The sequence below is a fragment of the Podarcis melisellensis genome (genome assembly GCF_964234715.1).
Source record: "Podarcis melisellensis genome assembly, chromosome: 1".
In the NCBI taxonomy this organism is placed as follows: domain Eukaryota; kingdom Metazoa; phylum Chordata; class Lepidosauria; order Squamata; family Lacertidae; genus Podarcis; species Podarcis melisellensis.
The window spans coordinates 45,961,485-45,988,806 of record NC_138528.1 but is presented as its reverse complement, the minus strand read 5'-3'; the positions used below and the strand labels follow the sequence as shown (position 1 = coordinate 45,988,806).

General features: G+C 47.0%; 2 protein-coding genes across 6 annotated transcripts in view; one reads left to right on the top strand and one right to left on the bottom strand.

The window, feature by feature from the left end:
- MAP3K9 (mitogen-activated protein kinase kinase kinase 9) overlaps window positions 1–27,322 on the bottom strand; it is a 91,321-nt gene that overhangs the window by 5,022 nt on the left and 58,977 nt on the right. The window contains exon 12 of one of the 5 annotated variants that reach the window (XM_081889656.1): window positions 8,241–8,262. The exons of the other annotated variants lie outside the window; for them this stretch is intronic. Within the exon in view, the coding sequence (XP_081745782.1) occupies window positions 8,256–8,262 (7 nt within the window). The 3' untranslated portion in view covers window positions 8,241–8,255. Of the gene's footprint in view, window positions 1–8,240; window positions 8,263–27,322 lie in introns of those variants that run through there. 5 annotated transcript variants of the gene reach the window in all.
- Window positions 1,905–26,349, top strand: TTC9 (tetratricopeptide repeat domain 9). Its single transcript, XM_081890714.1, has 3 exons — window positions 1,905–2,344; window positions 17,528–17,710; window positions 25,259–26,349. The coding sequence occupies exons 1-3, from the start codon at window positions 1,924–1,926 to the stop codon at window positions 25,336–25,338; spliced, it is 684 nt and encodes a 227-aa protein (XP_081746840.1). The 5' UTR covers window positions 1,905–1,923; the 3' UTR covers window positions 25,339–26,349.

Here is a 27,322-nt window from a genome sequence, read left to right as displayed (position 1 = left end):
TGGAGGGGTTACACCACCATGCCATGTCACAAATGTTACCCCACATTTCCCAGTGCAGTTTGTCACTTTATTTACCACAAGAAACAACTAATTATTGGGGGGGGGGAGTGGTTCATTGCACAACAGCTCCAAATCCACTTTAATTGGGCAACTTGAATCCAGTCACAATGGAAATAGGGGAACACAGGGGACACAGCCTTAAGCAGAAGTTAATATGGCCAAGGACCTGGGCAGGGTGGAACTTGTAGGACTGGAAGAGTCTTGTGACTCTGTTTTGAGGGGGTTGTGGATAAGAATGGGAGAGTGTGTACAACTGAGCCAACAAAAGGGATGGTCAAATGCATTGAGGAAAAGGCTATCAGTGGCTAGTAGTCATGATGGCTATGATCTCCATGATGATGGCTATGATGGCAGTGGGAACAGGAAGGAGATTATTGGACACTAAGGTCCACTTCTGAGGGTCTTCTGGAGGTTCCTTCACTGTGGAAAGTGAAGTTACAGGGAACCAGGCCTTCTTGGCCGTGGCACCCTCCCAGTGGAACGCTCTCTCATCACTTGTCAAAGAGAAAAAGAACTACACAAATTTTAGAACACACCTGAAGGCAGCCCTGTAGCAGGATTTTTTTTAATGTTTGACATTTTTTTATTTTTAATATTTTTCTGGAAGCCACCCTGTGGCTGTGGAAACCCGGCCACATGAGTAGGGTATAAATAAAATAACAACTACTACTGGGGGGCGTTGTTCTAGATGACGCTTGCTCCCAACACTATAATTCTTTGATTCTATGACAAGAAGGACATACCTTCCAAAGACCCAGAGCCATTTGAGGACGAAAGAAAAGCCTCTGCATGCAAAAAGCCCCAGGTTGGATCCATGGGCATAGACAGGATTTTTGTTTTGGGGGGGGGGACAGACTTTTGTTGGAGGGCGGAACCTCAGATTTGTATTGATTCTTTTTGTTTTATTTTATTTGGGGGGGAGCAGCTGCCCTCCTGCCCGTGGTGGCTGGATTCCCCCAACAGCTCCTGGTAGGGCCGGTAATGACCTCTGAAAAGCAGCTGCTGCCACTCAATGTGGACAATACCGACGAGACTCCGCGCAAGGCAGCTCTCGGGCTCTGAAACCAAATGGACCGATCATGCCCTCCAACTTTTGGACTTCAACCGTCCCGCCACTGCCCCCCTGAGCTTCGTGCCCTCGCGCCCCAGCTCCAGCCGCTCAGCGCAGCTCCCATTTCGCGGGAACCCCGCGCGTTTTCCGCACAAGCCTCCCTCGTGCCAGAGGCAGGCGCCGCCCGCTCCTCTCCCACAGCCGAGCGCAGGCGCCGGAGAGCCCCCACCTCCCGGGTTCCTGCCCCTAATCAGAAAGCGCCGCCTGCGCCTTTAAGAGCTCGCGTACCTAGGCTGTAAACAGCGAGGAAGGTGGGTCGCCGCGGCGCGCGCGTGGCTCGGCGTCCGTCCCCCCGATTTGCCGCGCGCTCCTTTGCCTACTCTTCCCCTGCCTGCGTCGCCTCCTCAGATTTTCTCGTTGCACCTCTGTTCCGGAGCGCCCATTTCTCCTGGCGGCTGCGAATGAGTTCGTGTTCGGGGAGTGAGCTGAGCTGATCCTCGCCCCCACCTCGCCTCCCCCCCTCCCGCGTGCGAAGCGAGAAGCTCCTTCCGGGTTAGCCAGAATTGCCCCCCTCGCAATCCTCGCCCCAACATAACACGACGCGGGAGGCGGTGGCAACAGCCAGACACCCGGCGCGCGCGGGGAGGAGCAGCAGGAGCGGCGGCGGCAGCGTCTCCCTCCTGGCCGCGGGAGGATGGGAGCGAGCAGCCGAGCCCAGCCGAGAGGTGGCACCACCAGCCGCAGCCAGACGGGAGGCTGTGGCGCCGCCTGAGTGTCCGGGCGGGCAGGCAGGGCGAAAGGCGGCGGCGGGCATGGAGCGGCAGTGCTCCGGCGCGGCCGGGAAGCCCAGCGCGGGCAGCCGGACGGCCCCGGACGGCGCGCGGGGCGCAGGGCCGTCGTCGTCGATGGGCGCCCTGCAGCGCGGGGGCAGCCAGAGCGCCGAGCCGGACGAGCTGATCCGCAGGGCTCTGGATTTCAAGAGCCAGGGCGCGCAGTGCTACAAGGAGAAGAAATTCCGCGAGGCCATCGGCAAGTACCACCGCGCGCTGCTGGAGCTCAAGGGGCTGCTGCTGGCCCAAGAGGACGACGACGTCGTCGGGGACGGAGACGCCGCCGCCGCCGCGCCCTCGTCCTCCTCCTCATCCGGCGGCGGCGGCTTGGGCAGAAGCCTCACGGGCGAGCAGAGCCAGCTGCTGGAGAGCATCGAGATCGACTGTTACAACAGCTTGGCAGGTCAGCAAAGGGACTCTTGCGTTCCTTCTGGCGGGAGATCATTCGAGGGGCGCGCGCCGTTCCGCTGCTCTCGCCCCGACGGCACCTGGAAATAAACTTTGCCCGGAGAGCAGAGCGTGAGGGGCGCCGGGGAACGAGGGAGGGATCATGGGGAAATGTGCCCTGTCTAGCCCCCTGCTTGCAAGGTCGATTGGAAAGCGCCGCGCCGCCGACAGGTGCCGTTTCCCTCCCACCCCATGGCCGGAATTCCGGACTTGGGTCAGATGGAGGCCGCCCTCCTGTTTCCCCAGGGTCAGGAGAGGCCGCCTCTCCAAGCCGTTTCAGGAGCCCCCCCCCCCAGCGAGGCAGCAGATTAAACGCCCCTGGCTCAGGATGGCAGGCGGCTCTCTCGGGTCTCCGTGGCATGTTGCCTCCTAGTCTTATTTATTAGGAAGAGCCAGCAGGAGAGAGAACTACTGCCAGGAGCCCCAATATCTAATGCTGGAGTGTGCAAACGTGCGGGTCAATACATCAGGGAACTTTCTCAAAGTAAAATAATCATGGAGGCAGGTCTCTGCCCCAGAATGTTGCCATTTATATTTTAGCATTAGAGAGGGGGAGAGAGGAGGAGGAAATGTCCGTCTTGTGGAACCTTAAAGACCACATTTTTCTCCTGGCATAGGCTTTCATGGACAAGAGCCAGCTTTGCCAAGGGAAAGCCTAGCTCAGCAGTAGAGCATCTGCTTTCCATGCTGCAAGTCGCAGGTTCAATCCCCGGCATTGCCAGGTAGGGATGAGAGAAACCCTGGGGAGCATCTGCCAGTCAGTGTGGACAATACTGAGCTAGATGGCCGAATGATCTGACTCCGTGTAAGGCAGTATCCTGTCAGATGCATGATGTGTTGTCCCTAGTTGACAGATAGAAATAGGTATCTGTTGACTGTGAGTAACACTTCATGCATCTGCCAAAGCGGGCCCTGCTCCAGGAAAGCTGAAGCCACAATAAATCTGTCAGGGCCCCTCCAGACGGGTGTTTTTCTGCAACATGTCATCGAGGTAATAACAAGGCATTAGTGGTGGATTTATACCCGGCTGTCCACACATCTTTCTGCTTTATTAATCGCTCTGCGATGCTTCCCAAATGATACTGCATTATTGCCTTCCGGGGGTGCGCTCTTGCGCACAGAGCTGCAAAAGCAGAGCAAAAACAGCCCCGGAACATGGGGGGGTATGAAAAGTCACAGGATTTCATCAGGAAGTTACAGAACGTTCCCTGTCTGGAAACGAAGTAGTCTGCTTCCCCCCAAACTCTTGCATGTGTTGGCAGGATTGAAAATGGGATTGCATATAAATGTCCTTATACCATCTTTTACAAATAACCATAAGAGGTTAAGGTCTGCGGGTTCTTTCTGCTGTTTTTCGTTGCAGCCAAATAACACAGCTCTGCCTCTGGAATGGATCACCAAGGGAAAGTTAGCATCACTGTAGGTCCAGTGGCAGCAGATATCTCTCTCTCTCTCTCTCTCTCTCTCTCTCTCTCTCTCTCTCTCTCACACACACACACACACACACACACAAAAGGAGAGGAGGGAGCACAACAGCAGTGATGTGTGTTTGGAGAGAGTAGGGAAGCAACAGCAAAGTTCTTAGGTCACGGTGTATAATTTGTGTCAGGAGACCAAGAGGTTAAGCCAGAGGCTCCACTAAAGAAGAGACAAATTGGAAGAACTCCAATGGTGGTTGGGGGGGGGGAAAATATTTCCATAACTGTGTGGTGAGGAGAGGGGGACAGGAACAGAGGGGCAGCATCCAGCAGATCTCTCTTGGAAGTTGGAGCAGTCGACAAAACAAGCAAAGCCAACTATGGTCCCTGGCAATGTTCTAACTCTTAAAACCCGTCATGCAGTGGGGTTAACGTCTCTGTTCTTTATGTCTTTCAAGAGCTGTGTAAATAGGAACCTGCAGTTCTGTGGGGCAGCCGCTCTGATGTTGGGGGACTTGAAAGTGCTTTCCGTCCTCCAAGCTTATACACCAGCTTTTTCCGCCTGCCTGTTTCCTGCAATTGTTTTTACCATGCCTTCAGTTCAGTCATTTGGTATGAGGAGTGTTGCAGTGGGGAGCGGAGTACTTGTCTGTCCTAGGATCAGTCACCATCACATATGTTGGGTGTTTTTGTTTTAATTGTAGATATCAAATAGGTCAGTTAAATTTTAATTTGTGCCAGCTGTGGGGGACCAACAGGAACTTGTGGCCAAGCCTGGATGTGCAACTTACAAACAGTTGTATTCTGTTCCTGCAGTATTTACTCCAACCAAAACTGACCTTAGCTCTGTGTGTGTGTGTGTGTGTGTGTGTGTGAGAGAGAGAGAGAGAGAGAGAGAGAGAGAGAGAGAGAGGGAGGGGGGAGGGAGGAAGGGAGGGAGGGAGGAAGGGAGGGAGGGAGAGATGATACAGTGGGGATCATATGCAAGTTTCTCTTTCTTGTCCTGCCCTCTTTCTCAAGCTTTTGAATACACATTTTATTGACTATATGCTATGAATGTATAAGAAGCCTAAAGCACTTTGGTGTAGAGAAGAGTGTGACAGCCCCATGAAAAGGATGGCAGTTGTTCTATACTGGCAGATTTGTTTCTGTGCTTTTTGTAAGGCATGCAATTTTTAATAACAAAAAATATTGACTGTGACCTACGAGATGGCAAAGACTGGCCAATCCAGTCTTTGCACTTTGGAAACACTTTGAGTAGGGCAAAGACAAATGGAAAACCCTGTCAAAAGAGGGTCAGTTGAACGAGAGAGCTCTGGCCTGTTCCTGTGGGCCACAATGGCTGAGAGTGGCAGAGCTCCAAAGGTCTGGCAATGGGATTCCTACCTTGGGACGAAAAGGCAGCTCATTGCTTTGTTGTGCTGGCAGAGCTATCCAGCCCTGCTTGGTGCAGCAGCATCCTTTGCACTGCTGGGTGCCAATTCTCCCTCTCCGGCTCTTAGGAAGAAACAGTGGCCAGTGGGTTGCTCTGACATGGGTGGGGAAAGGAGTCTTTTTGTGCCCACAGGAGCTCTGGAAAAGGGTTCAATTCTCATAGAAAAGAATCTTTCTGTGAATTGCACTTTGCATCACAGAACAGAGGCTTGAGAAAGCCAAGAATTCAGAAAGCTCTCTTGCTCCTCTCCTGTCTGCCTTTTGCATGTTTCTCAGGTCTGCTGGATCTCCATACACCTAGGAACCATTTAACATGTGCCTGTAAATCACTTGATGCTCACTGCCAAACATGTGAATTGCCTCCTTTGAGAAGGTTGGCATTTGAATGTTGTCAGAGGCAATGCAAGGTCTCTTTATGGTGTTTGATCTGCAGTAGCTTTTTCTTGCATTCAACCCCTCCTGGGATGTTGCAGTCAAGGAACGATAAACATATATGTGTGAACTCTCCCTGAAGCTATAAGGCTGAAACTCTTTCGCTTGCAAGTCAAAGCAGCAATTAGCTTCTCTCAAAACACATTTGATGATTTTGTGAAATGTCATCCCTTCTTTTCATCCAACATGCAATTTTTCTTTTTGCTGTAGTGGAACATTTTGGAGATAGAACATCAAATGACTTTGGGTTGTCCTCACCCCACCCCCCAATTCATTTTTGTATATGTATAAATGCTGCAGCATTGCTATCCTTATCTAAGGCTAATTCTTCCTCTTTTGTGAAAAGAAGCAACACTACACACATTGATTTGCTTCCATTTCCCATTGCACTTTGTGCTTGCAAGGTACTATATACATTATCAGGGCTGCAGCATTAATAATTCAGCAAATGCTGAAGTGCTCCCTAGTTTTGAAAAATAGACATTGTTAACTGGAAAACATCTGCATGATCGTCAGTACAGAGATGCCAATCAAACGGATCTGAAATGGCTTTGGGTGACGTTTTGGCAGTGCTGGTAGCCTTTCCGCTGAGCCTGCAAGTTCCCTTGCTGAAAATGTCTACCCGGGTGCTCGGAACTGTTTTGCATCACAATAGCGGCGTATGATACGATGTGCTTTTTCTAATTCCTTGTACGGCTTTGTTATTGTTCCTTCCACATTTTACTACAACAGAGGGGAGAGCGCATTTCTTGCACTTTCCCTCGATGTTCCCACAGGGCTTTTTGCCTTTGAGTGGCAAGGATGCCCACTGACAGTTACCAGCCCATCGTTTTGTCTAGCAGACAAGTGAGACAAGTTTGTGTGCCGTCTTTCTGTATGAATCCCACAGTAGTACACACTGCTGTAGATCAGGTGTACAGGTCTGTGTAGACCTACATGATTTCATATGGGTCAGAATGCTTTCAGAATGGCATAAAAGATGCCTGCTTTGTCCTATCCAGGGCAACTCCATTGATCCATCTCCTCCTATTTCTGACATCTTAGTACACCTGCTTGCCATGGCTCCTCTGAATGCACCCAGCTTCCCTTCTGCATAGCTTGACATCCCAAGTCACCTTGCCATGTCAGTGCAAGACAACCAGCCTGTTAGAGGACAGCATAATTAACCTTAGCAGCAAGGACAGTCTCATCCACAAATCACTGAAATACAGATACGCATTGACACTAATAGGACTAAATTAGCTGACATCAAACAACCTGGCATAGTTTATTGGTGGGTCAAGCCAACAGGGTTTCCCTGGCGACTGTTCCATACCTTATAAAAAAATTGACTGTAACGCGTGAACTCCTGCCCCTCCGATGTCTCCAGCTGTATTTCGGAGCTACAAAAGGGAGCACAGCTGTAGTGATTTCAGCGCAGTGTTTCAAGTGGGGGGGGTGTCACAGTGTATTTGAAGGATGCTTGGCATATCAAAATGGAGTGTCCATCACCAAACAAAACAGGGCAGGTTAAAATCATCACTAGAAGCCTATTTTGTGTATGTGTGTGGCAGAGTTGATGTACCAGGAGAAGGGATAATGTGTGAGGAGGTGGCTGCTATGGCTAAAGATGCTCCTTAGGATGCATTCCCATCTACCCATCCTAGGAGCAGGTGACATTGCAGACACACACAGTGTATTAAAAAGGATGAGGGGAGCAGGAGGTTTGTGGAACACTTTAGGTTGGCAGAAGCAGGCACCACAGGGCTCACCCATTTTCTCCTGCTGCTTTTCCACTGTGAGTGCCTGCCTGCAGATCTGGGGTGGGTGGGGACTTCAGCAAGATGCTCTCAGTGGTGCCCCCTCCATCAGTAGGCCTGCCTCCTCAAAGCTCTCACCACTGCCTGCTTGTTGATTGTCCTAGGAAATGAAGCTCCTTGGCTACACCTGTATTGCTCTTATAGATGCTTGACTATGTTCTTCTGAACGAGTTGCCCATTTGATCTGCTAAATAGGGTACATGGACCTGGGAGAGAACAGGATTCAAAGCCCAAGCTAGTTTTCTGATCACTATCATCACATAACCAAGGCAGCTGCTTCCTGAAACGGTTAGGGCAGGTCCTACGAAACCTAAAAAATCCCTCCTTCAAAACTAAATCCCATCATGTCGGCATATGATTACAAGGCAAGCAGAGCTCCGAGCAACCATTTGGTTATGACTCATTGCCTGTCTGTGACTTTGAGCAAGGGAAGGACTTGACCTTCTTTTGCCTCTGTCAGAATGAAACCACAAACAACGGGGGAAGGGGCAGGAACGACGTCTTGATGTTGCCACAAAACTGAGATTAGCTGGGTCAGTAGGTTAGATTCTAATGGCCCTCTCCCAGTCAGTAACAAATAACCAAATAACGGCTCAAGTGAAGAATTGCTCATTTCCACCGTTTTGCCTGCTCTTTTTATCCATTATTGAATCACAAGTGACCCCTCCATCTTATTTCTGCTCTTGAGCTGTCCTTAACCTCTTGTTGGCGGTATTGAAGGAGGTACTGTTCACCGTTTGCTGCTTTCCATTTCCTGCCCAACTTGCTTCTGATGTGGAAAGTATTATTTCCTGTAAACATATCAGAACAATAAACATTGATGAAGCGGAAAACAAGAGAGGGGAGTTTCAGAGGAGTTCCCTCGCATGTTAATAGCAGGCATAAAGGGACCGACATTGCACAAACAAGTCTTTTGCTCTGCTTGCTGGCTACATCTTCCTCTAAGCATATCTTCAGTGAACACGAGAGGGGCCTTAGGCATGTATGAATGGATCTGCATAAGAATATTAAGAAGAGTCCTGCAGGATTAGGCCTGTGTCCCATCTGGTCCAGCCTCTTGTTCTCATAGCAGCCAACCAGATGCCTGTGGGAAGCCGGCAAGCCAGGCATGAGCAAAATGGCCCTCTCCCCAACTGTGATTGCCAGCAGCTGGTATTCAGAAGCATGCTGCCTCGGACAGTAGAGGTAAACTCCAGATTGTCCTAGGTTATCCACTTACATCTACATGTGCACATTCATGTCTGCATAGGGTCCCTTCTTACAGTTGCTGAATGTATGACTGGCAGGTGAGGTCTGGTTGGAGGGTGTGGCAGGGGCAGGGCTAGGCTGCTCTGCAATCCTCTCCTGAGTGGTTTTCATGCAGGGACGGAGTGTGTGATCATCCTTAGGGACTGTCCATGGTCTGTATACATCCATAAAATGGGACTATTGCTGACCCTAATATTCTCCCTCTCCCCATTATAAGACTCCTTGGGAATAAATAAGGTAAGGACATTTTGTTGCATTTCCTGAACTTAGTAGTTAATAGCAGCTTTTCCGTTAGCGCCAAAGTTTGTTTAGGTACTGTATCTTTTAAATATCTTAACTGTATTTTTAGAATACTTAACAGTTTTAACTGTTTTTCATTATTTTAACTGTTTTTAATTATGAATTTTAAATTCTTGTAACCGGTCCTGAGACCTATTGGTGAAGGGTGAGGAGGAGTAGTAGTAGTAATATCCAAAGGGAAATTATTATCCACTATATCCCTTATCACTTTTATTACAGCTTTTTTTAAAAAATGGTACAGTTATTCCACAAGCACCATGTGATATTTTGATGATTCAAAAGCATCTGAACTGGCTGCCTATATGCTGAACCCAATTCATGGTGTTAATGCTCTTCTATAAAGCCCTAAATGATTTAGGACAAAGATACCACTCCCTATACCAGACAGCCTGGTGGTGTTGCTACACCAGCTTTGGTTTCAAATGGATTCTTGAGCTTTGGACTTTGGAGGTCTTGTCGACTGGGTAGCCCAGGACCTCCATACACACTGCCCAGGCTTGTACCCCAAATAGGTCACTTTGGGGATGCTAACGCAGCTGTTTGACTTCACCCCCAGAGGCGCACTCCATTGTCTATCGAGACAGATAGATGCCAGCAACAACATGTCCTGGGATCATTCATTATATCAAGTGTGGACTAGAAATACAAATCAATCAATTATCAGTAAATAAAATACCTTCCATGCAGAAACATGACCTTAGGGCTAAAACCAACCTTGACTTGGCAGAACCTAATAGCCCATTCTTTTGTCCATTTCCCAATGCTCAGAGAAATGCAAGAGCCAAAAGGGAGAAAAGAACAAAGATGTTTATTGTGCATATTAAGTACAGAGTTGTGAATCAACAGCTTTGGGTTTTATTCCTGACTCACAGGCTTTGTGATCTTGAGCTGGCACTATCAAAAGGAGATAATGAAGCTTACTTACCATCTCAGCGGGGGGGGGGGGGGTTGGTTTGCAAGGTTTAATTAATTAATTACACCCATTCCAATTTTCATCTTAATTAACAGAATAAATGTTTCCTTTTTTTTTAATCTAAAGAGTTTGAAGAGGGCCATTAGGCACTGTGGCTGAAGGTGCTGCTTGTGTTTAACTGCAAAGGCTTACGGTTATGGTTAGCATTAGCATTATGGTTAGATTAGCATTCAACAATCAGAAGACCAAAATTAGCAACTTTGGGATTTAAATATATTCTCCGATGGTCCTCTCAAACGGAGGATGGGATGGGGAGTAACCAATACAGAATGATGGGCTGCCTTCACGGCATATTGCAATCGGGGAGGTGTGCAATAAATTGGCATGTTATGCAACTATGTAGGTGCCCAGAGGAAAGATGATGGCAGCTCTGGTCCTGCTGTGCTTACCTAGAGCTAAGCTATGGTTTGGTTCAGCATGTGGTCCAAACCAAGACTCACAATCTGTCATCTAGAGAAAGCACAAGTGGTAAGCCAAGAATAAACATTGGCTTAAGTGCATGGCTTCATTAGAGCTACACGGGCTGTAACATTATGGTTTGGCTCAGCATTATGTTCAGACATAGCTCCAGGTAGTGTACATTGGGGAAGGAGCAAAGTGGCAGCCATTTCCCCTTTGAGCACCTGCAGGTCTGCTGCTTCACCCTCAGCCATGGTTTGGCTCAGCATTATGTCTGAACCAAGCCTATGAGTATGGGTCAGGGACTTGTATTCTCCCTTTGGATTCAGTCTCCAAGGGCAAATGGTTCTTGGTGTGTTCTTTCTCTTTTGTAACAACTGTAGCTCAAATCCAAGGCTGCTCTGTCCTTTAACAATTGAACCGTTCAAGTTGGTTTTGTGTGAGTATCCTCTAGGGAAGTCAGAGTAACACAGCAACACCACGCCAGCCATCCTGGAGCCTTGTGGATAAGCATCCTTTGTATGTGTAAACAAACCAGTCCTACCCATTGTGGCATTAAAGGATTTCAGTCCACTTGGCGTGAAGACTAGGAACTATTCTGTTCCTAGGACTAGTCATTTTTAACTATGGACACATTAACCCTGAAACTTTACACCAATGTGCCATACTAGTCACAACCCCGTGCTCTCCCAGAAGCAAAGTTCAAAGCCCAAGAATCCATTGGATACCAAAGCTAATGTAGCAACACCTCCAGCTGCCCCCACAGTGCCTCTGGTCATTCATTTGACCCTCACCCATCCTCATGATTTTTGCTAATGATGCTTCCATGGTACCAGAGGCATCGCATGAGGAGAGCCAGAGGGGCGGTGGCCCCAAGCACATTTCAGGGACACATTTTACTCCTCGCCAGCTGTATGCTGTGCTGCGCCTCTGCCCACCTGTGGCCCTTGGTGGGTGTAACAACCTCTACCACCCCACACTGCTTTGTGATGCTGCAGGGCTGCATGAGGAGGATGCAATAGGGAAGTCCTTAACTCACCAAGGGTTTGAAACCCATCGGCTACCCTCACCTGGTTTAGGTGGCCTGTCAAAGCCATTTCCAGGGTGTGGCTGTTGAGTGCCAGGGTAGAGGCCAAAGGTGGACAAACTACCCCAGAAGGAGTATGACATTCTACTGCTCTCCTAACACCTCGCACACCCCATACACACACCTTTAAGGCACTAAAATCCTAAATGCATTACAGTGGTACCTCAGGTTAAGAACTTAATTCGTTCTGGAGGTCCGTTCTTAACTTGAAACTGTTCTTAACCTGAGGTAACACTTTAGCTAATGGTGCCTCCCGCCACCACCACAGCGTGATTTCTGTTTTAATCCTGAAGCAAAGTTCTTAACCCGAGGTACTATTCCTGGGCTAGCGGAGTCTGTAACCTGAAGCGTCTGTAACCCGAGGTTACTGTACATGGAAGTGAGAACCATCAAAACCAGACTTTCTATGGCTATATCTGCCACTTGGCTGCCCATTTCTTTTGCAAACAACAGCAATGTGGTCAGCCACTTACTAGAGAGGTTCATTCAGACAGAGCATACAAAATAGCCAGAGAGCCATGACTGGACTGCTTCAGGGAGCCTCGGTGAGCCTCTGAGGCATCATGAGTTTTGTCCTCTCTTTTTCTGTCATGATTGTTGTAATGCAGGTGATGAAGCTCTCAGCTTCTCCATAGGATTCAGTCAGCAAAGACATTCACAAGAGACTGGCATCCCTTAGGGATAATACGATCATCTGCTGCAGTAAAAACAACAGTGTGTTCTGGCACCTTGGAGATGATCACAGTATTATGTCATAAATGGACAAGACTAGAGCCTGCTTTGTCAGGTGTGTGAAATGTGTATGTGTACACCAGTAGGAGCAGGGAAGGAGATTTCAAAACAAACGAACATAGATCCTGAAATCAGAGCGGTCAAATTACACTTCAATGGTTTTCTTTAAATAGTCTCACAGTTGGTTCCAAGAGAAAGAATGAGGAAAGGACAGAACGATGCAAGGGATCTTTCTGGGAAAGAGCAATAAGGAAGGAAAAGAAAGGGGTTCTTCAGCCAGTCTTCTGGTGCTTCCAGGCAGGAATTTAGTTTGTAAATAGGTCACTGAGATATTGCAAATGGGAAATTGGCAACAGGTGTTTTTTGTTTTTTTAAGCTTGCTTGGTTTCCTCCAGATAAGGAAGCTCCGGTTTAATTTTTTTGGTGGGGAGGAATAGGAGCTGGTATTTTGATGCCAACAACATTGCATGGATGCTGCCCAAAAACCTGCATGCATGATGAGAACATGAGAAGAGCCTGCTGGATGAGGCCAGTGGCCCATCTAGTCCAGCATCCTGTTTTCACAGTGGCCAATCAGATGCCTGTGGGGAACCTGCAAGCAGGATCTGAGCACCAGAGCACTCTCCCCTCCTGTGGTTCCCAGCCATTGGTATTCTGCTGTGGAGGCAGAGCTTCGCCATTGTGAGCCCCAATCCCCCAATCCACACCCATCTCAGAGTCTGCTTCCTGACAGGCCTCGCAAAAGGAGGAAAAGTAAGTCAGGAAATGAAAAGGAAGAGCCTCAGCAGGCTCTACAAGATGAATATTGATTCTGAAAGATAAAAGCGAGGGCAGAGATGATTGGGGTAATTAAAAACACACACACAACAGGAACAGAGATGAAGAAACTCCCCGGGGCATTTAACCTGCTTAATCAACAGTAACAAAAAAACTGAAAAATCCACAACCAGAATCAAAAGGAACAGTAGAAACTGGCCAGAAAGCAGAGGAGGTTGGATGGGTGGGGGCGGGCGGGGGGGATATTCATCAAAGCAACATAAGCTGGTTAATACAGAGAACTGGGTCTTGCCTCTACTGAGTTCCTATTATTTATATGGTTTCAGCTTTTTTAACAATGTGTGCGGTACCCAAACAAAGTAAGGCTAAAAGTCACAGTGAAACTGCAACCCGCAGAAACCCTGGAGAAGGCACTGTGCGCATGTGATGAAAGACTAAAGATGAAAACTTCCTCTAAGCTGGGTAGCCTTTGAAGTTGCATCCAAGCCCATACTTTTCCTATGCCACACTTTCTTTCCTTGAACTTGCTTTCTCATTTGCCTTTCCATAAGCCTGGGCTGAATGGAATGGACTTGACTGACCTTTTAAATGAATCTTACCACAAATCACCTGTTTGCTTCAATTGACAAATGGTTCTCATTAAGACTTACTTTAGTGCCCTGTTCTGTCTCCCACATCCAGAACTGGGCACAAGGCGACAATATAGGTCACCTTTCCCCATGCAAAAGCTGATGGTGGGATTTCATTCCTGCACTGGCCACTGTCTCCCACACTCTTTCCCTAAGCTGCTGCAGACATGAGAACTCAATGGGAGACAGCAGAGATAAAGTAGGTTTTTCTCCTGCTTCACCCAACCATATCTTAGGCTGGTGGCTTCAACCTATCTTTGCACATCAGAAGCTATAGCCTCAAAAGCCTTTATCTCCCAGAAATCCCAGGGTTGCAGGGAAATTCAGAATTTACGGTCCCGGCTACCTTAGTATTAATTTCCCTTCCCTGGCCTGTAGTTTTATTTATTCAAGACATTTCAGGATATCTATGCCACCCCTTTACCAAAAGGCCGCAGGGTGGTTTGCAAATTTAAAATGGCATAAATGCACCAGCTCCTTCCCCATTCCGAGCCTGTTCTGCCACACACATCTCTCAGCAGAAAAGAAACAGTTGAAAACATTCCCCACTGTTGTTGCTGTTGCCTCCACCCACCCCATGCCCCCAAATTGCTAAGTCTACCTTTGGGCCCCTGAATCTTGCCTGGTGCAGCACAAATCGATTCTGGCTAGATTTTCAGGCTCACACACATTCTGCTGCACTTAGTGCCACATTGTATGAACACTGAAGGGCATAGCTAACATAATTTTAATAAACTAATAGGAAACTTAAATGAATCAGCTGCTAGTTGGAAAGTGGCACTTAGTTTTTTTAATTTTCCCATTTACCACAGTACGTCTGCCAAGCAGTAGTATAGCCAACGGATCTAATTAATGCCAAACACGATCAAGGAGGCTGTAAGTAGCATGTCATTTGTGAGGCAGTCGAAAAACCCTCTTTGTTTGCAAGCTGATAGCAATGGGAAACCTCTTAAAGAGACGTGCTTTGGAGTCCTTAGTAATATGGACAGCTATGCAAAGGATCCTTTTAAGGAATGCTGACAGCACTGGGTCAATGTGGGAAAGGATGCCTATAGGATTAACTCAGGGGTGAGGAACCTCAGACCTTGGGGGCCTCATGTGGCCTTCAGGGCCTTATCAGTGTGGCCCCTGGGACTCTTCCTAAGCCATGCTCCCTTCCAACCTACACCTTCTACCGGATCTGCTCTACATTCTCTTTGACTGTTTTTGCTTGGCTGGAACGGGTCCTTGTGATGCTGCTTCTTGCTTGCCTGGATAGAGAAGGGTGTCGTGTGTGTGTGTGATTTATGTGTGACTGGAATGTAGCCTACCCTGTAAAGGTTAAAAGTCACGTCCATTGCACCACTCACTTTTACCTCTGGCCCTCCCAGCCCCTGGCATGTGGCCCCTGAAAGGTTCCCCATGGCAGAATAAAGCACCTCAAGCTGGGAAAGATTCCCTAGCTATGGCTGAAGTGTGATACAGCTATCAAATGAACACTGGGAACTGCCTTATGCTAAAGTCAGACCATTGAGACATCTAGCCCAGCCCTCTTGACCCTCAGTTGCATTTCCAAAAAGTAGCCTTCCTGCTTGGCTGATGTGGGATCAATAAGCTTGGCCTGTCTCCTTTCTAACACTGAAGCCCAGTCTCTCTTCAGGGGAACTGGCAAATCCTCATCAGGGAAGATCTGACAGAGTTGCTAGGCAGGGGTAGGTCTGCCAGATGTCGTTGGGCTACAGCTCCCATCATCCTCTACTGGCTTGATGGGATTTGTAGTTTAACAACATCTGGAAGGCTGAAGGTCTTTGCTGTAAGGGAAGGGGTGTAGCTCAGTGGCAGAGCATGTCATTTGCATGCAAACACTCACAGGTTCAACCCCAGCCATCTCCAGGTAGGACTGGAGAAAACTGTTGTCTGAAACCCTGGACAGCTGCTGTCCATGAGCTGCGGGTGAGGGACCTGTGGCCCCTGCAGATGTTGTTGGGACTCTAACTCCCCTCAGCCCCAGCCAGGATGGCCAGTGGCAGGGGTGGTGGGAGTTGCCTCCCAGCCACATCTGGAGGCCACCAGGTTCTGCATCCTAAATGTTGGCAGCCCTGAGCTCAATGGACTGATGTCTTCACTTGGTGCAAAGCAAGCTCCCTGTTAGATAATTAACGCTGAACGTGTTGATGCCCGGAGTACTGCCTTTCTTCACCTTTCACACTTTGTATAAGTTTGCTTTCTCCGGTCCCTTCTGAGACTATCCCATGCTGAGGGATTTCTCTCCAGTGCTGTTGGACGGGCCTCTTGGATACCTCAAGGGCAGCTGCTGCCAAGGCTGTACCTGTTGTTCGACACATAAATATAGAACAGCAGTCGCAAGCTGTCAAGGGCTCTAGCATGAAATTCACACTTTAAACGCAAAAGTGTTGAGAGAGGGAGGGGGGGGGGAGGAAGCCTAGGCAGATCATTTCAAGCTCTGTTAGAAGTGGGGACAGGAAATCAGCATTTGACAAGCAGGAGAGAATAGTAGTGAATAAAAGAAGCATTTTGCACATCATTTTTGAGGCTGCACCGCAGCATAGTTTGCTATGGAAATCTGCTGTGTGTGCCCTTCTCTGATGACAGCCACCATTTTACAGGTTTACATCTCGCCACAACCACCACAGGGATACAGTCTGTAAAGCTCATTTCTCTGAGATGTAACTAGTCCAGACAGCTGCTTCCTGCCCTGCTGGCTTCATGATTGGCTGCACTGAACTGGAAGCGAAGGGCACAAGACGAGCAAGAGAAGAGAGGGTTAAAGCTGCATGGGAAGCTTCCAAAACAATTCCTTGGCAATCCTTGTCGGGAATCCCAGGCGGCAAGGGTGCTCTTGCCCTCAGGTCCTGTGTGCATGGCCTTCCTGCGAGCAGCTGGTTGGCCACTACAGGAACAGGATGCTGGACTAGATGGGCCATTGGCCTGATCCTGCAGGCACTGATGTTCTTCATTTGGACTGTGTCACCCCTGCTCTGCACAGTCTTCTGCTGCTTGGATCAGCTCAGGGGCCAAACGAAGGCAGGACTTTTAGATGTGCATTTGCAATGCAATGCAGCGTGCTCTAGCACTGAACCGCAGCCCCACCAATGAGTCCTGCCCACAAAGCCTAAAAACAACCTCCTGCTATGCAATTGCCACTTTGTGTACGCAGTGGGTTTGCTTCTTCAGCAGTTGTTGAGTAGCTCTTAGTGACTCAGAGGCTGAGCTGGGAGTGCCCAGGAGAAATTTTGTCTCTCCCATGAACTCTTAGGCAATTCAGTCCGCACCTCATTTGCAATATGGCCCCGGCAATATACTGACCCGGCAACTTGGATACAGGATACAGTATTATCGTCATCCTTTTAGAAACCTCCTTTGCCTTATAACATAAGGAAGCAGCATTGCTAGTGCATGTGTGTTGTCGTCCTTTTAATTCTCTCTAGTCATAACTCACAACATCAAAAGAGAAATCACAAGAGTGAGAAAGATTAGGAATAAGGTGTATCTTTGTACTCAGTAACCTATTTTGTTCAGTTTTTTGTTTTTTAAAAGTCCTCCCTTTGTTTTGATCTGCTTTGAAACTGCCGGTCACAATTCACTGCCCACATTCACTTTTCCTTTGCTAATTCAAAGCCACCTACCTGTTTTTCTAATGTTTGCTTCCTAGCCCACAGAGAATCCCTGCCTCTTTTACACGGAAAACAACACCTACCAATGTATGTTTACTGAAATATCTAATAATAGGCCATTTCTCTTGAGATTAAGGACTGACAAACTGGATTTGATGCTCAGGCTAAATGGCTGTGCCATTTCCTGAGTCATCAGCATCACCTCTCGCTCGCTGTTCCCCCAGCAGTGGTGAAGAAGGGGAAAGAGCAGCTCTCTAAACAGCCTCACGTTGTCATTCATTTCCTCTTCTCTCTTAGCCTGCCTCCTTCAAGCTGAGCTGGTGAATTACGAGAGAGTCAAGGAATATTGCCTGAAAGTACTGAAGAAGGAAGGAGAGAACTTCAAGGCACTCTATCGGTCAGGCGTAGCGTTCTACCACCTGGGAGACTACAACAAGGCACTTTACTACTTGAAAGAAGCAAGGTCCCGACAGCCAACAGGTACTGGTGGTGAGGAGGAACCACTGTCAGGTTGCACCCGAATTTGTGCTTTCTTCTGCTCCTTTCACATTTGTCATCCACAGAGAGTACACACAAAAGTCAGGAGGAGGCATTAAACTTGGGATGGAGTTGCCACTTCAGTGTGATGCCTTCTCCTCCCTCTCCCCATTTACCCGTGCCATAACATCATTGCATGCTGCATTTCCCCGCACCATTTCAGCAACAAATGATGATAGAAGCAGGGAAACACATAATATAATGGTGCCTCTGCACAGATAGGCTATGATGGATAGGCCTCCTGTGCTGATTCAAGAGACAGCTGGGAGCTCTCACAATTCACAAAGGGAATTGCTAGCAGGAAGGGCTTTCACCTGCCTCATGGAGCACTTTCTCCAAAGCTGATCCTCAGAAACAAAAACCCAACTCTAACCCATTCAGCTCCGAGAGGCATCAGCTCTGAAGCCTCAGGTAGAGGGTCTTTCCCAGCCCTGGTACCGGAGGACTTTAAAAGTGAGGGTGGCGAGGAATGGACCTGGGAACTTCACCTATGCATGTCATGGGGACCATGAAGCTGTGGCACATGTTTTAAAAATAATTGGCTTTCTGCCAGAATAAATCCTTTCTGCACCGAGGACAGTACATGCATCGGTCCTTGCTGCATTACAGGCACATCACCTAAAGACTGCTGTCAGAGTCCATTTTGGTAGTAGTAGTAGTAATAATAATAATAATAATTTACCATGGCCAACTGGCTGGCTTTCCCAACCACTCTGGGCAACTCCCAACAGAATATTAAAAACACGATACAACATTGAACATTAAAAAACTTCCCTAAACAGGGCTGCCTTCAGATGTCTTCTAAAAGTCCAATAGTTGTTTATTTCCTTGACATCTGATGCGAAGGCGTTCCACAGGGACCTCTTTTGGACAGAGGTGCTGAGTCACCTTCATGATGCCACCTCCACCAGTTATCAGCGCCATCAAAACTGCCACCAGCAAGCATCTGACTGGCAAATGAATGGAGCAGGGGCGGGATCTGCTCATAAGGACCCATAGATTGGGACTCTAATATCCAGATGGGTTGAGGTCAAGGTCTCTACTTTAGTCAAAGAAATGCAAGATGCGTGGTGTTCCGTTTTCCACAAGACATGCAACAAATTTAGGCTCGCTCTGTCCTCTTAATATCCCATGTGAGGCATTTTGTTTCCATCTGTCGTGTTTGGGCAGCATTCTGCCTGAAGCGGTTTCCATTTGGCTTGAGCAGCTGCACACCCTATACATACTCAGCCAGTGTGTTTATAGACCCTTTCAACTAGCCTGGCTAGATTAGAGGCTACCATCCTCCTCTGCCTTTCAGTTAGTTCCAGGAAATGCCTCGTGAAGATGACAACTAATGAGAGGAGAGAATTGAATTACGCTCAATTCTTCTTCTTGTGGTCCACGTAAAGTTCAGATACAGGTCAGTTTTTCCAGCCATTGTACATTGAATTATAACCCCTCTACACATCTCTGTTTCCTTTTTATGGCATACAATCTGTTTTTATTCATTTATATAGTAGATGTTTGTTTACTTTTTTAAAATAAGTTGCCTCTAAACCACATTTTTTGAGAAGAATGTTTAAATACTAGAGTGAGATCCTGTTTATGTAAAGAGAGAAAGAGAACTGATCTGAAACTGCCAACAAACCATGGTGGTCCACCTCTTTGTTTTTAAAAAAATCAGGACCAGTTGCCACAGGTTAGCCACCCTTAATTTAGGTGCTCCGTTGACCTCAAGACTTTTATTTAGCTTCCATTATTGCTGTGAGTTTGCCCTGGGAGCTGTCCCAGGTCCTGCCCTGCTTGACCCAACTTTAGCTATTTGGGTCCTGGATATCGGGCTACAGGGATGCCTCCTGTCCTCCAGCCCTTGTTCAGTTGCCACTCATGGCTTTGCCAGAGGAAGATACCTGTCAGTGTCTTCCATACATTGGAAATGTCTCCTGGATCTCTGCATTTTGAGGGGAGAGTGGTGCAGCCAAGAAGAACTGAGACAGCTCTTTTTTAGAAAAAGAAAAAGGCTGGAGTGGTGATATAAGAAACTTGGAGCACTTTCAACAGTAATGTGTTATATAAATGTTTATTATGACTCTAACTACCATTCTAGCCTTCCTTGCCCCCAGTTTTTCTGTCTGTGAAATGGTGGCATTTATTTCTCCTTAGCTTTTTGTGAGGGCTCACGCTTGAGGTATCCCAAGAGTGTGCTGTCTGAGTATATCTATTTAATAAGGATGCATTAGGACAAGCCGGTGGAAAATTACTTCCCCGAACAAAAGAATTTCTTAAATGGCCAGCAGGAGTTTGCTTCACAGAAGGCTCCTCTGTTCTGAAAGCCTGCTGGTGGTGAAGCAAATCTCTTAAAGCTATTTATTTTTCTGCCAAAGGATTACAGAGCTGAAAACTAACCTGCCCAAATTGCTTTTCTCCCTGCCCTTTAACCTCAACCCACAAAACAAGCTGAGAGGGATCTGAGGTAATTCTGCAGTTCCCTCATTAAACAAGGCAATCTGAAGGAGGACAGGAGGCCATTAAAAAGTTGTGGTGGCTTCTCATACCCCTGATATGAGCTAGGCTGTTGGTACAGCTGAAACTTTTGACTCTTCTACTTCTGCCAGGATCTCCCTGTATAGAGAGCCTCAGCATACCTAACAGGAAACTAATTTCTGGCAATTTCCTCTCTGGAAAGGTAGGCAGAGGCTGGCCCCAACCCTCAGTCCTACATTTACAGAAAAGAGGAAAGGCCTCCTCTTTATGTTGCTCCCACCATCCCTGACCACCAGCCAGGCAGATGGGACTTGGAATCCAAGAACTTACAGGAGAGGGGCAGAATAGAGGATATTATTACTAGAACTGTGATGGTGATAATGTCGCCTTCTTACTCCTCTCCTTCTTGCCGCCATCAGAGTACAAGGCACTTTTCAACATACCACAGGATAGGGTCCCTGCCTCACAGAGCTAACAGTTCAAAATTTGACATATGGGAAACAACAGAGGGAAGGGGAGGAAGGGGCAAACAAGGGGGTCATATGCAGCTATTTCAGTGGTGTGTGCTTAGCCTTAGTTACAGGCTGGGTCACAGAAGTTCATGAAAACTAGGAGGTTGTACCAAAAGCTTCACAGAAAAGGGGGGTATGGAGGAGAAACTAAAAGAAGTAAGAGAGGTTGTATCATGCAGGTATTCAAGGAGGCAGTATCAAGCATGTGGGGCAGCAACAGAGAAAGGGTGGAACTGTTGGCAGTTTAGCAATGTACTGTTTACATGCATTCTTTATTTCCCAAGTACGTCAGCTCCTTTAGAATATAAGACCTGCAGACCAAAGGCACATCTAGTCTAGCATCCTCTTCGCAGAGCGGTCAGCCAGATATCCCAGGGAAACCCACAAGTGGGACAGGAGCACAGAAGCCACTCTCCCCACTGGTGTTTCTCCAATAACTGGTGTTCAGAAGCATGTTGGAGATAGTACACGATCATAAGGACTAGCAGCCATTGGTAGCCTTATCATGAAGAAATCTGTCTATCACTTTCAAAGCTGCCCCAAGTGGGTGGCCATCTCAAAATATTGTAGCAGCGATGTGGGCTGTGACCACTTTGCCGTGCTTGCAGTCATACTTGGCGCCTTTGCAGCACACATTCCCAGACCAACGAACACTCTTGTGGGTGCCCCAGCACTCACATAAAATTGTACAAATTTCCTGATGAAAAAATGTAGCATTGCAAGACATTAACCAAATGGAAAAGAGGTAAGGGATGTTAAGTTGCAGTATTATCAATTCCAACTGAATGCAAAGCCATTCGTACTCAACTCCTAAGAAGAGAAGTGGGCCTTTTATCAATGGAAATGTTTGCAAAAAGAGCCTGGATCAAAATTTCAGTGAAGAGTTTCTTTTCACAGGGATAGGGGCTTGCAGGTGGCTGGGGAAGGAATAGGCCCTGCAGGATCTTTCAGACTTTGCTTCTGAAAATATAAGTAGTTTGTTTGTTTTTTTAAAAAGTCTAAGATTCTGTGCTAAGACTTGCCTGAGAGAGTTTTAGCTAGCAAGCACTGAGGGTGTCTTCTGGCATGTTAACTTGCTTCTATTCTGCCCCTAGCTCTTGAAAACAGAATGTCTTTGATAAATCATCTACGTGGATGGATATGTGCTGTGGTGGGTCACTGCTTCTCTTTTTTTGTGGTGCTGATGATCTCCAATTGGCACATTATTGGGCTGAACCTTCATCTATTCCCCCTTCTCCCTCCACTTTTAGGTTTCTGGTTGCTGCAAGCTTCAGCATGTGTGATTTCCTAGCATGCCTAGGCAATTAATGCTCACTATGTTCACTTGGCATAGATTCAAGATAGTAAATGTATGTCATGAGGAAATTTACAGAGGATAAGAGAGGAAGCTACATTCATTACTTTGGTTCCATTTGGGGGTTAAGATCCATTAGGAGTATAATAACTTACATTGTAGTTCCACGTATTTGAAATTTTCAGCAAGGAGTCAAATCCGGTTTTCTTTCCTTAATATGAAGGGTGCTGAAGGGAGCTGATTAGCCACAGAGCTAGTAAAACATGCACAGATTTTCCTAATTGCCCATCATGTTATTTATTTTGATCCTGCTGTTCCATCCAAGGACTCTCAAAAGTGGTGTGCAGATAATTAAAACAATAAAATTTGAAAACAGTAATACAAAAATAGGAAACATTACAACAGCAATACCCACATTAAAACAAAAACAAAAGAACTGGGACACTTAAGATAGGAAATAGATGTACTCAATATGTGTCCAGGTCTTTTTGGCTACAACTTCCTCAGCCCCTGTTGTATCAAGTTGGTAAGGACTGCACTATTGGCCCAACAAATGATACCTCTTATCTGCTTGAACTGAGGATATAGCATTTAAACCGAGAAAATAGCTTCAAAGATCAAGCTGACAAGATGATGGTGGTCACCAAGGGGAGGCTAGGAAAGAATTAGATAGACAGACCATAGAATCATAGAATTGTAGAGTTGGAAGGGACCCCAAGGGTCATCTAGGAATCCTGGCCTGAGTGAGCCCAAACTACCAACTTTCTGGTTAACATTGACCCATATTGCCACTCTTCTCAGGCTACACCTCAGTACCAGTAGACAGAGGGAGATGGTGCATTAAAGAGAAACAACAGTGAAGTCCTGAAATATATACAGTCATACCTTGGTTGTCAAATACCTTAGTTGTCAAACAAATCGGCTCCCAAACAATCGAAACCCGAAAGTGAATATTCCAGTTTTTGACCTTTTTTTGAAAACTGAAAGTCTAATGCAGCTTCCATGGCTCCCGATTGGCTGCAGATCAGAAGCTGCGCTTTAGTTTCCGAATGTTTTGGAAGTCAAATGGACTTCCGGAACGGATTCCGTTCAATTTCCAAGGTATAACTGTACTGAGACTGGAAAGGTCATCAGATTTTTTTTTAAAGGTGAATGGAGATATGTAGCCCAAGAACTTTTAAGACCTTGTAAGGGATCCCTGGGTACAGTTCTTTGATCATGCAGTATTGTCACTTCGGACTGCAAAATGTCACGGGCGCTCACCTTGAGTGCACGTGGAGAATCAGATTTCTTGTTCTCTTCTGTCTCCCTCCCCCCAAGCTTAGCTGCTAGGATCTCAGTTTTCATATTTCTTAGACAATGAATCTGCGCACACTTGACTTCAGTAATTAAAACCACCCTTCCTGTATGCATGATCACGTTACAGGGCACAGTTTGCCGGGAACACTGCAAGGTTGCAGCAGGATCTGCATAGTATCATAACTTCCTGAGCATTTAACATTTACCTAGCAAGATGGGTGGGGGGAAATTGAGAAGGGAGATGAAGAAGGGCATGGGTAGAGGAAAAGAAAAAATAGGCAACAGAGGCCACAATTCCAAACAGTTCCAGAGACAGAGAAAGCAATTTTTGCCATTGAAGCAAGTACTAGAACCAAGTACTCTGAAGCAAGTACTAGAACCCAAGACCCTGTTAGGCTATCAAGTCTAAAAGTCCACCAAGAATCCTGTTTCCAACAGTTAACCAGCCAGAAGCTTCCAGAAGGCCCGCAAGCAAGGTGCAAAGGCAGCACCCCTCTTGTACCCAGAGGCATAGCCTGACCATGGCTAGGAGGCATTTGATAGTGCATTTTGGTTTTGCATTTGAAGTGCAAGGATTCATCATGACAGTGCCCTCCAAGATGTGCCCCAAGCAAGATCTAAAAATTCAGGCAGTCGCATTAATCCATGCTTACACACAATGCGGCCCACAAAAAAATCAGTACATAGCATAATGATCAGTTTATTAGGATCACTATGACTGCATCATGTGTCTCAGAAGCAGGTGCAAGAAGACAAGGGCTATTGTGTGCAGGACCTGCTTTTGGGCTTCCCATAGGCATCTCGTTGGCCTCTGTGAAGACAAGTTACTGACCTTTGCTCTTATTCAGTGCTATTTTTCTAGAAAAAGAGGTGCCAGAACTCTCCAGGAATGCCTCCCTTGCTCTCTTAATAACGGCAATGGCGCTCACCTGAGAGGTGCTGGAAAGGAGTTCCATCGAGTTCCAGCTGAAAAAAAAGCCCTGCTTTTATCCAGCAGGTGTCTTAAGTTCTAGCGTGCACAGCGACCTGAGAGTAAGGCCGACTGAACTCAGCAGTGCTTACTTCTGACTGCATAAGTTCAACTTGTTAAACCGAGTGAGCTTTAACAAAAGACCTTCAGCCAGCTGAAATGCAACCTTGAGCTTTTAATTAGAAATGAAAATGGTTGCACAAAGAAGTGTTTGCATTTAAACTGCTAGCTCAAGGTAGGAAAGGAAAAGAGGCAACTAGCTTTTTCTCGATGATCTCCCTCTTCTCTGGCTCCCTCTGTGCTAACCTGTCAGATGCAAACGTTTGCACTTCACACAGCAAAGAGGGCCAATCAATTATTCTGGCTCTCTGGCAGGTGACATCATTGCTCCTGCTTTGGAAAAAGTCCCAGGGTTGTCCTCCCGTGTGTGTGTCTGCGTCTGTGTGTCTGTCTGTCCCCTCCCCACTGCTCTGCACCAGTGCCTCTCTTCCATGAAGGATACACCTCAGGCTGTAGTTGCTTTTCTGACATGTTCACCTGGAGTCACTTAGCAAAGTCTAGCATGTCCAAGAAACAGAATCAGGCGGGGCTATGCAGATGAAGGGGTGGGGTTATGCTGATTGGAATGGCTCCTGTTGAGTTCTGGGGGGACAGAGCCTGCCACATGTCTGCCATGGTGTTGCTAGTGATCCCTGCAGCATGCAGACCGGCCTTCTCAATCATGCATATTTCGCACTTAACAACTATGGTTTAACACAGGCAAAGGCAACCTCGGCCCTCCAGATGTTTTGGGACTACATTCCCATCATCCCTGACCACTGGTCCTGTTAGCTAGGGATCATGGGAGTTGTAGTCCCAAAACGTAAGGAGGGCTGAGGTTGCCTATGCCTGGTCTAACATGACTGGTGACTGTGCTAAGCTGGTGTCTTTTGACCCTCTTCCCCCTGCAGATACCAACGTTGTGCGGTACATCCAGTTGACAGAGATGAAGCTGAGCAGATGTTCCCAGAGGGAAAAAGAAGCTTTGTGAGAAGGCGTCGGACTGCATGAGAGGATGTTTCCTCCCCTGAACGCCCCTCAGGCGGACTTTTCCTCTCTCATGGCTCCACCTTAGCTGACAGTCTCTTCCCACCAACTTCCTGCTTTGCTTTTGATCCCAGCTGGAGTGGGGTGGGGTAGGGTTGTTCATTGGTATTAGAAAGGAGAGACTCAAAATCCTGGTTCTGGCTTTGGCTGCTTGACGGCACAAATCGAAGCCCTCAAAGCACAATCGATACAGCCAATGGCCTTCCGGGACTTCTGGCCAAAGGTTCAAAGGGAGCAATGGAAGGCCATCTCCTCCACCTTGTGCTTTTACCATTCGCTGCTGCTGTCACACTCACCAGCAAACAGAAGGATCATCAGCCTTCTCAAATCCAGAGGCAACAAGGAGGGCTGAGAGTCTGCAGCTGCCTCACCAGAGCCAGACCCCCGTTGGGCAGCTTTCTACACCTGCAGATTTTTAAGTTGCAGCAAGAAGCGGCCTCCCATCCCACAGAGGCTTATTTGGCAATACATTCTGATGAAAGCACACTGGGGAGAAATGTACTTTAAGCAAGTACTTTATAGAGTCCAAAAACTGGGTGGGGCTTTAGGGACATGGAAGAACCTGAAACAGAATGTGAAAGGACACTGTATTGTTTGGGGAATGAAATTGTGGAATGGTTAACTAATATCAAATACATGTTGTTTAACAGGCAGCAACCCCATATATTATAATAACAATAATATTTTTCGGAAGGTGCACCTGGTCCCTTTGACCTAAAGAGGCAGCATGACCATGTAACTAGTCTCAGCTCAGACAGTGCAAACTGGAGCACCAAATTATGATTTTTGCCATCATCTTGATAACCACCCTTGGGCAAGTCACTTACCCTTTCTGTGCCTCAGTTTCTCCATCTGTACAGTGGGGACTAAAATGCCTCCCTACCTCACAGGGGGTGTTGTGAGGATTTGTTTAGTTGATGTTTGTACAGTGCTAAATATTATTATTGGTACGCTGGACTGAGTCTGCAATTCTTCCATCTCATATTAGTGCCTCTCTGAATCGTCTCTCTTTCATTCGTATGGGGAATGCTGATGCCAGGAAACGGTTATGCAGTGAAGACGCCTTAATCCAAAGAGCCAAACAGGAGGGATGGAGCAGGAAGACTTGGTTCAAGCCTCCCCCCCCCAATCCCTCTCCTGGCCCAAGCCATTATTAATATTATTATTTATTAAAATTCTATATCACCCTTCATCCAAGGACTACAGGGCAGTTTACAATATTAAGCGCACATGCTTTTTAGGCTCACTTATTTCATTGGGAAACTAAACATTTTCTTAATGTTCTCTCTCATGGAAATCAACTTAAAAAAATGTAGTTCTTCACTCAGAGGCACATTTATTATTGCCGAGTGGAATGCTGTTGTGTGTCATAATCACCCAGCTCTCAGACATTTTCTGCAGTGTGAATGGTAGAAACACACTTCTCTTCCTTGTAGCACTTTTGTCATTAAAAAAAATGCTTTTGGGGGCACAGACCAGCACTCTTACACAGCTCCCTGTGGAGCAGCAGACAGAAACCTATCATGCTAAGTGTTAATAGCGGTCCTGTTTAATGGGCAATAGTCCCTGTCACATCTTACCATGCAAGTACCTCATATCCTCACAGATATACCAGGTTTTACATCCAACACTATGAAATTGGCCTAAACCATACTTATAGGCTGGAGGCCAGTCAAAATCCTTTTGCTGTCTTTGCATCCTGATGATGAAACAGTATTTTGTAGGTCATGTTTTTCAGTCTTCTGTAAGCTGTGAGCTATTTATTTTTCCTGAGGTTTGTGCAGTGCCCCTTGTTCTGTAGAAGCACATCTCCATCATCCTGAGAAAACCCCTTAGTCCTGATCTTATTTTATTCTTTGTTAGATTTACAAAAAGGAAAACACACGCCAGTAAATAAATTTTAGAAACAGAGAAGATTAGAAAGCATT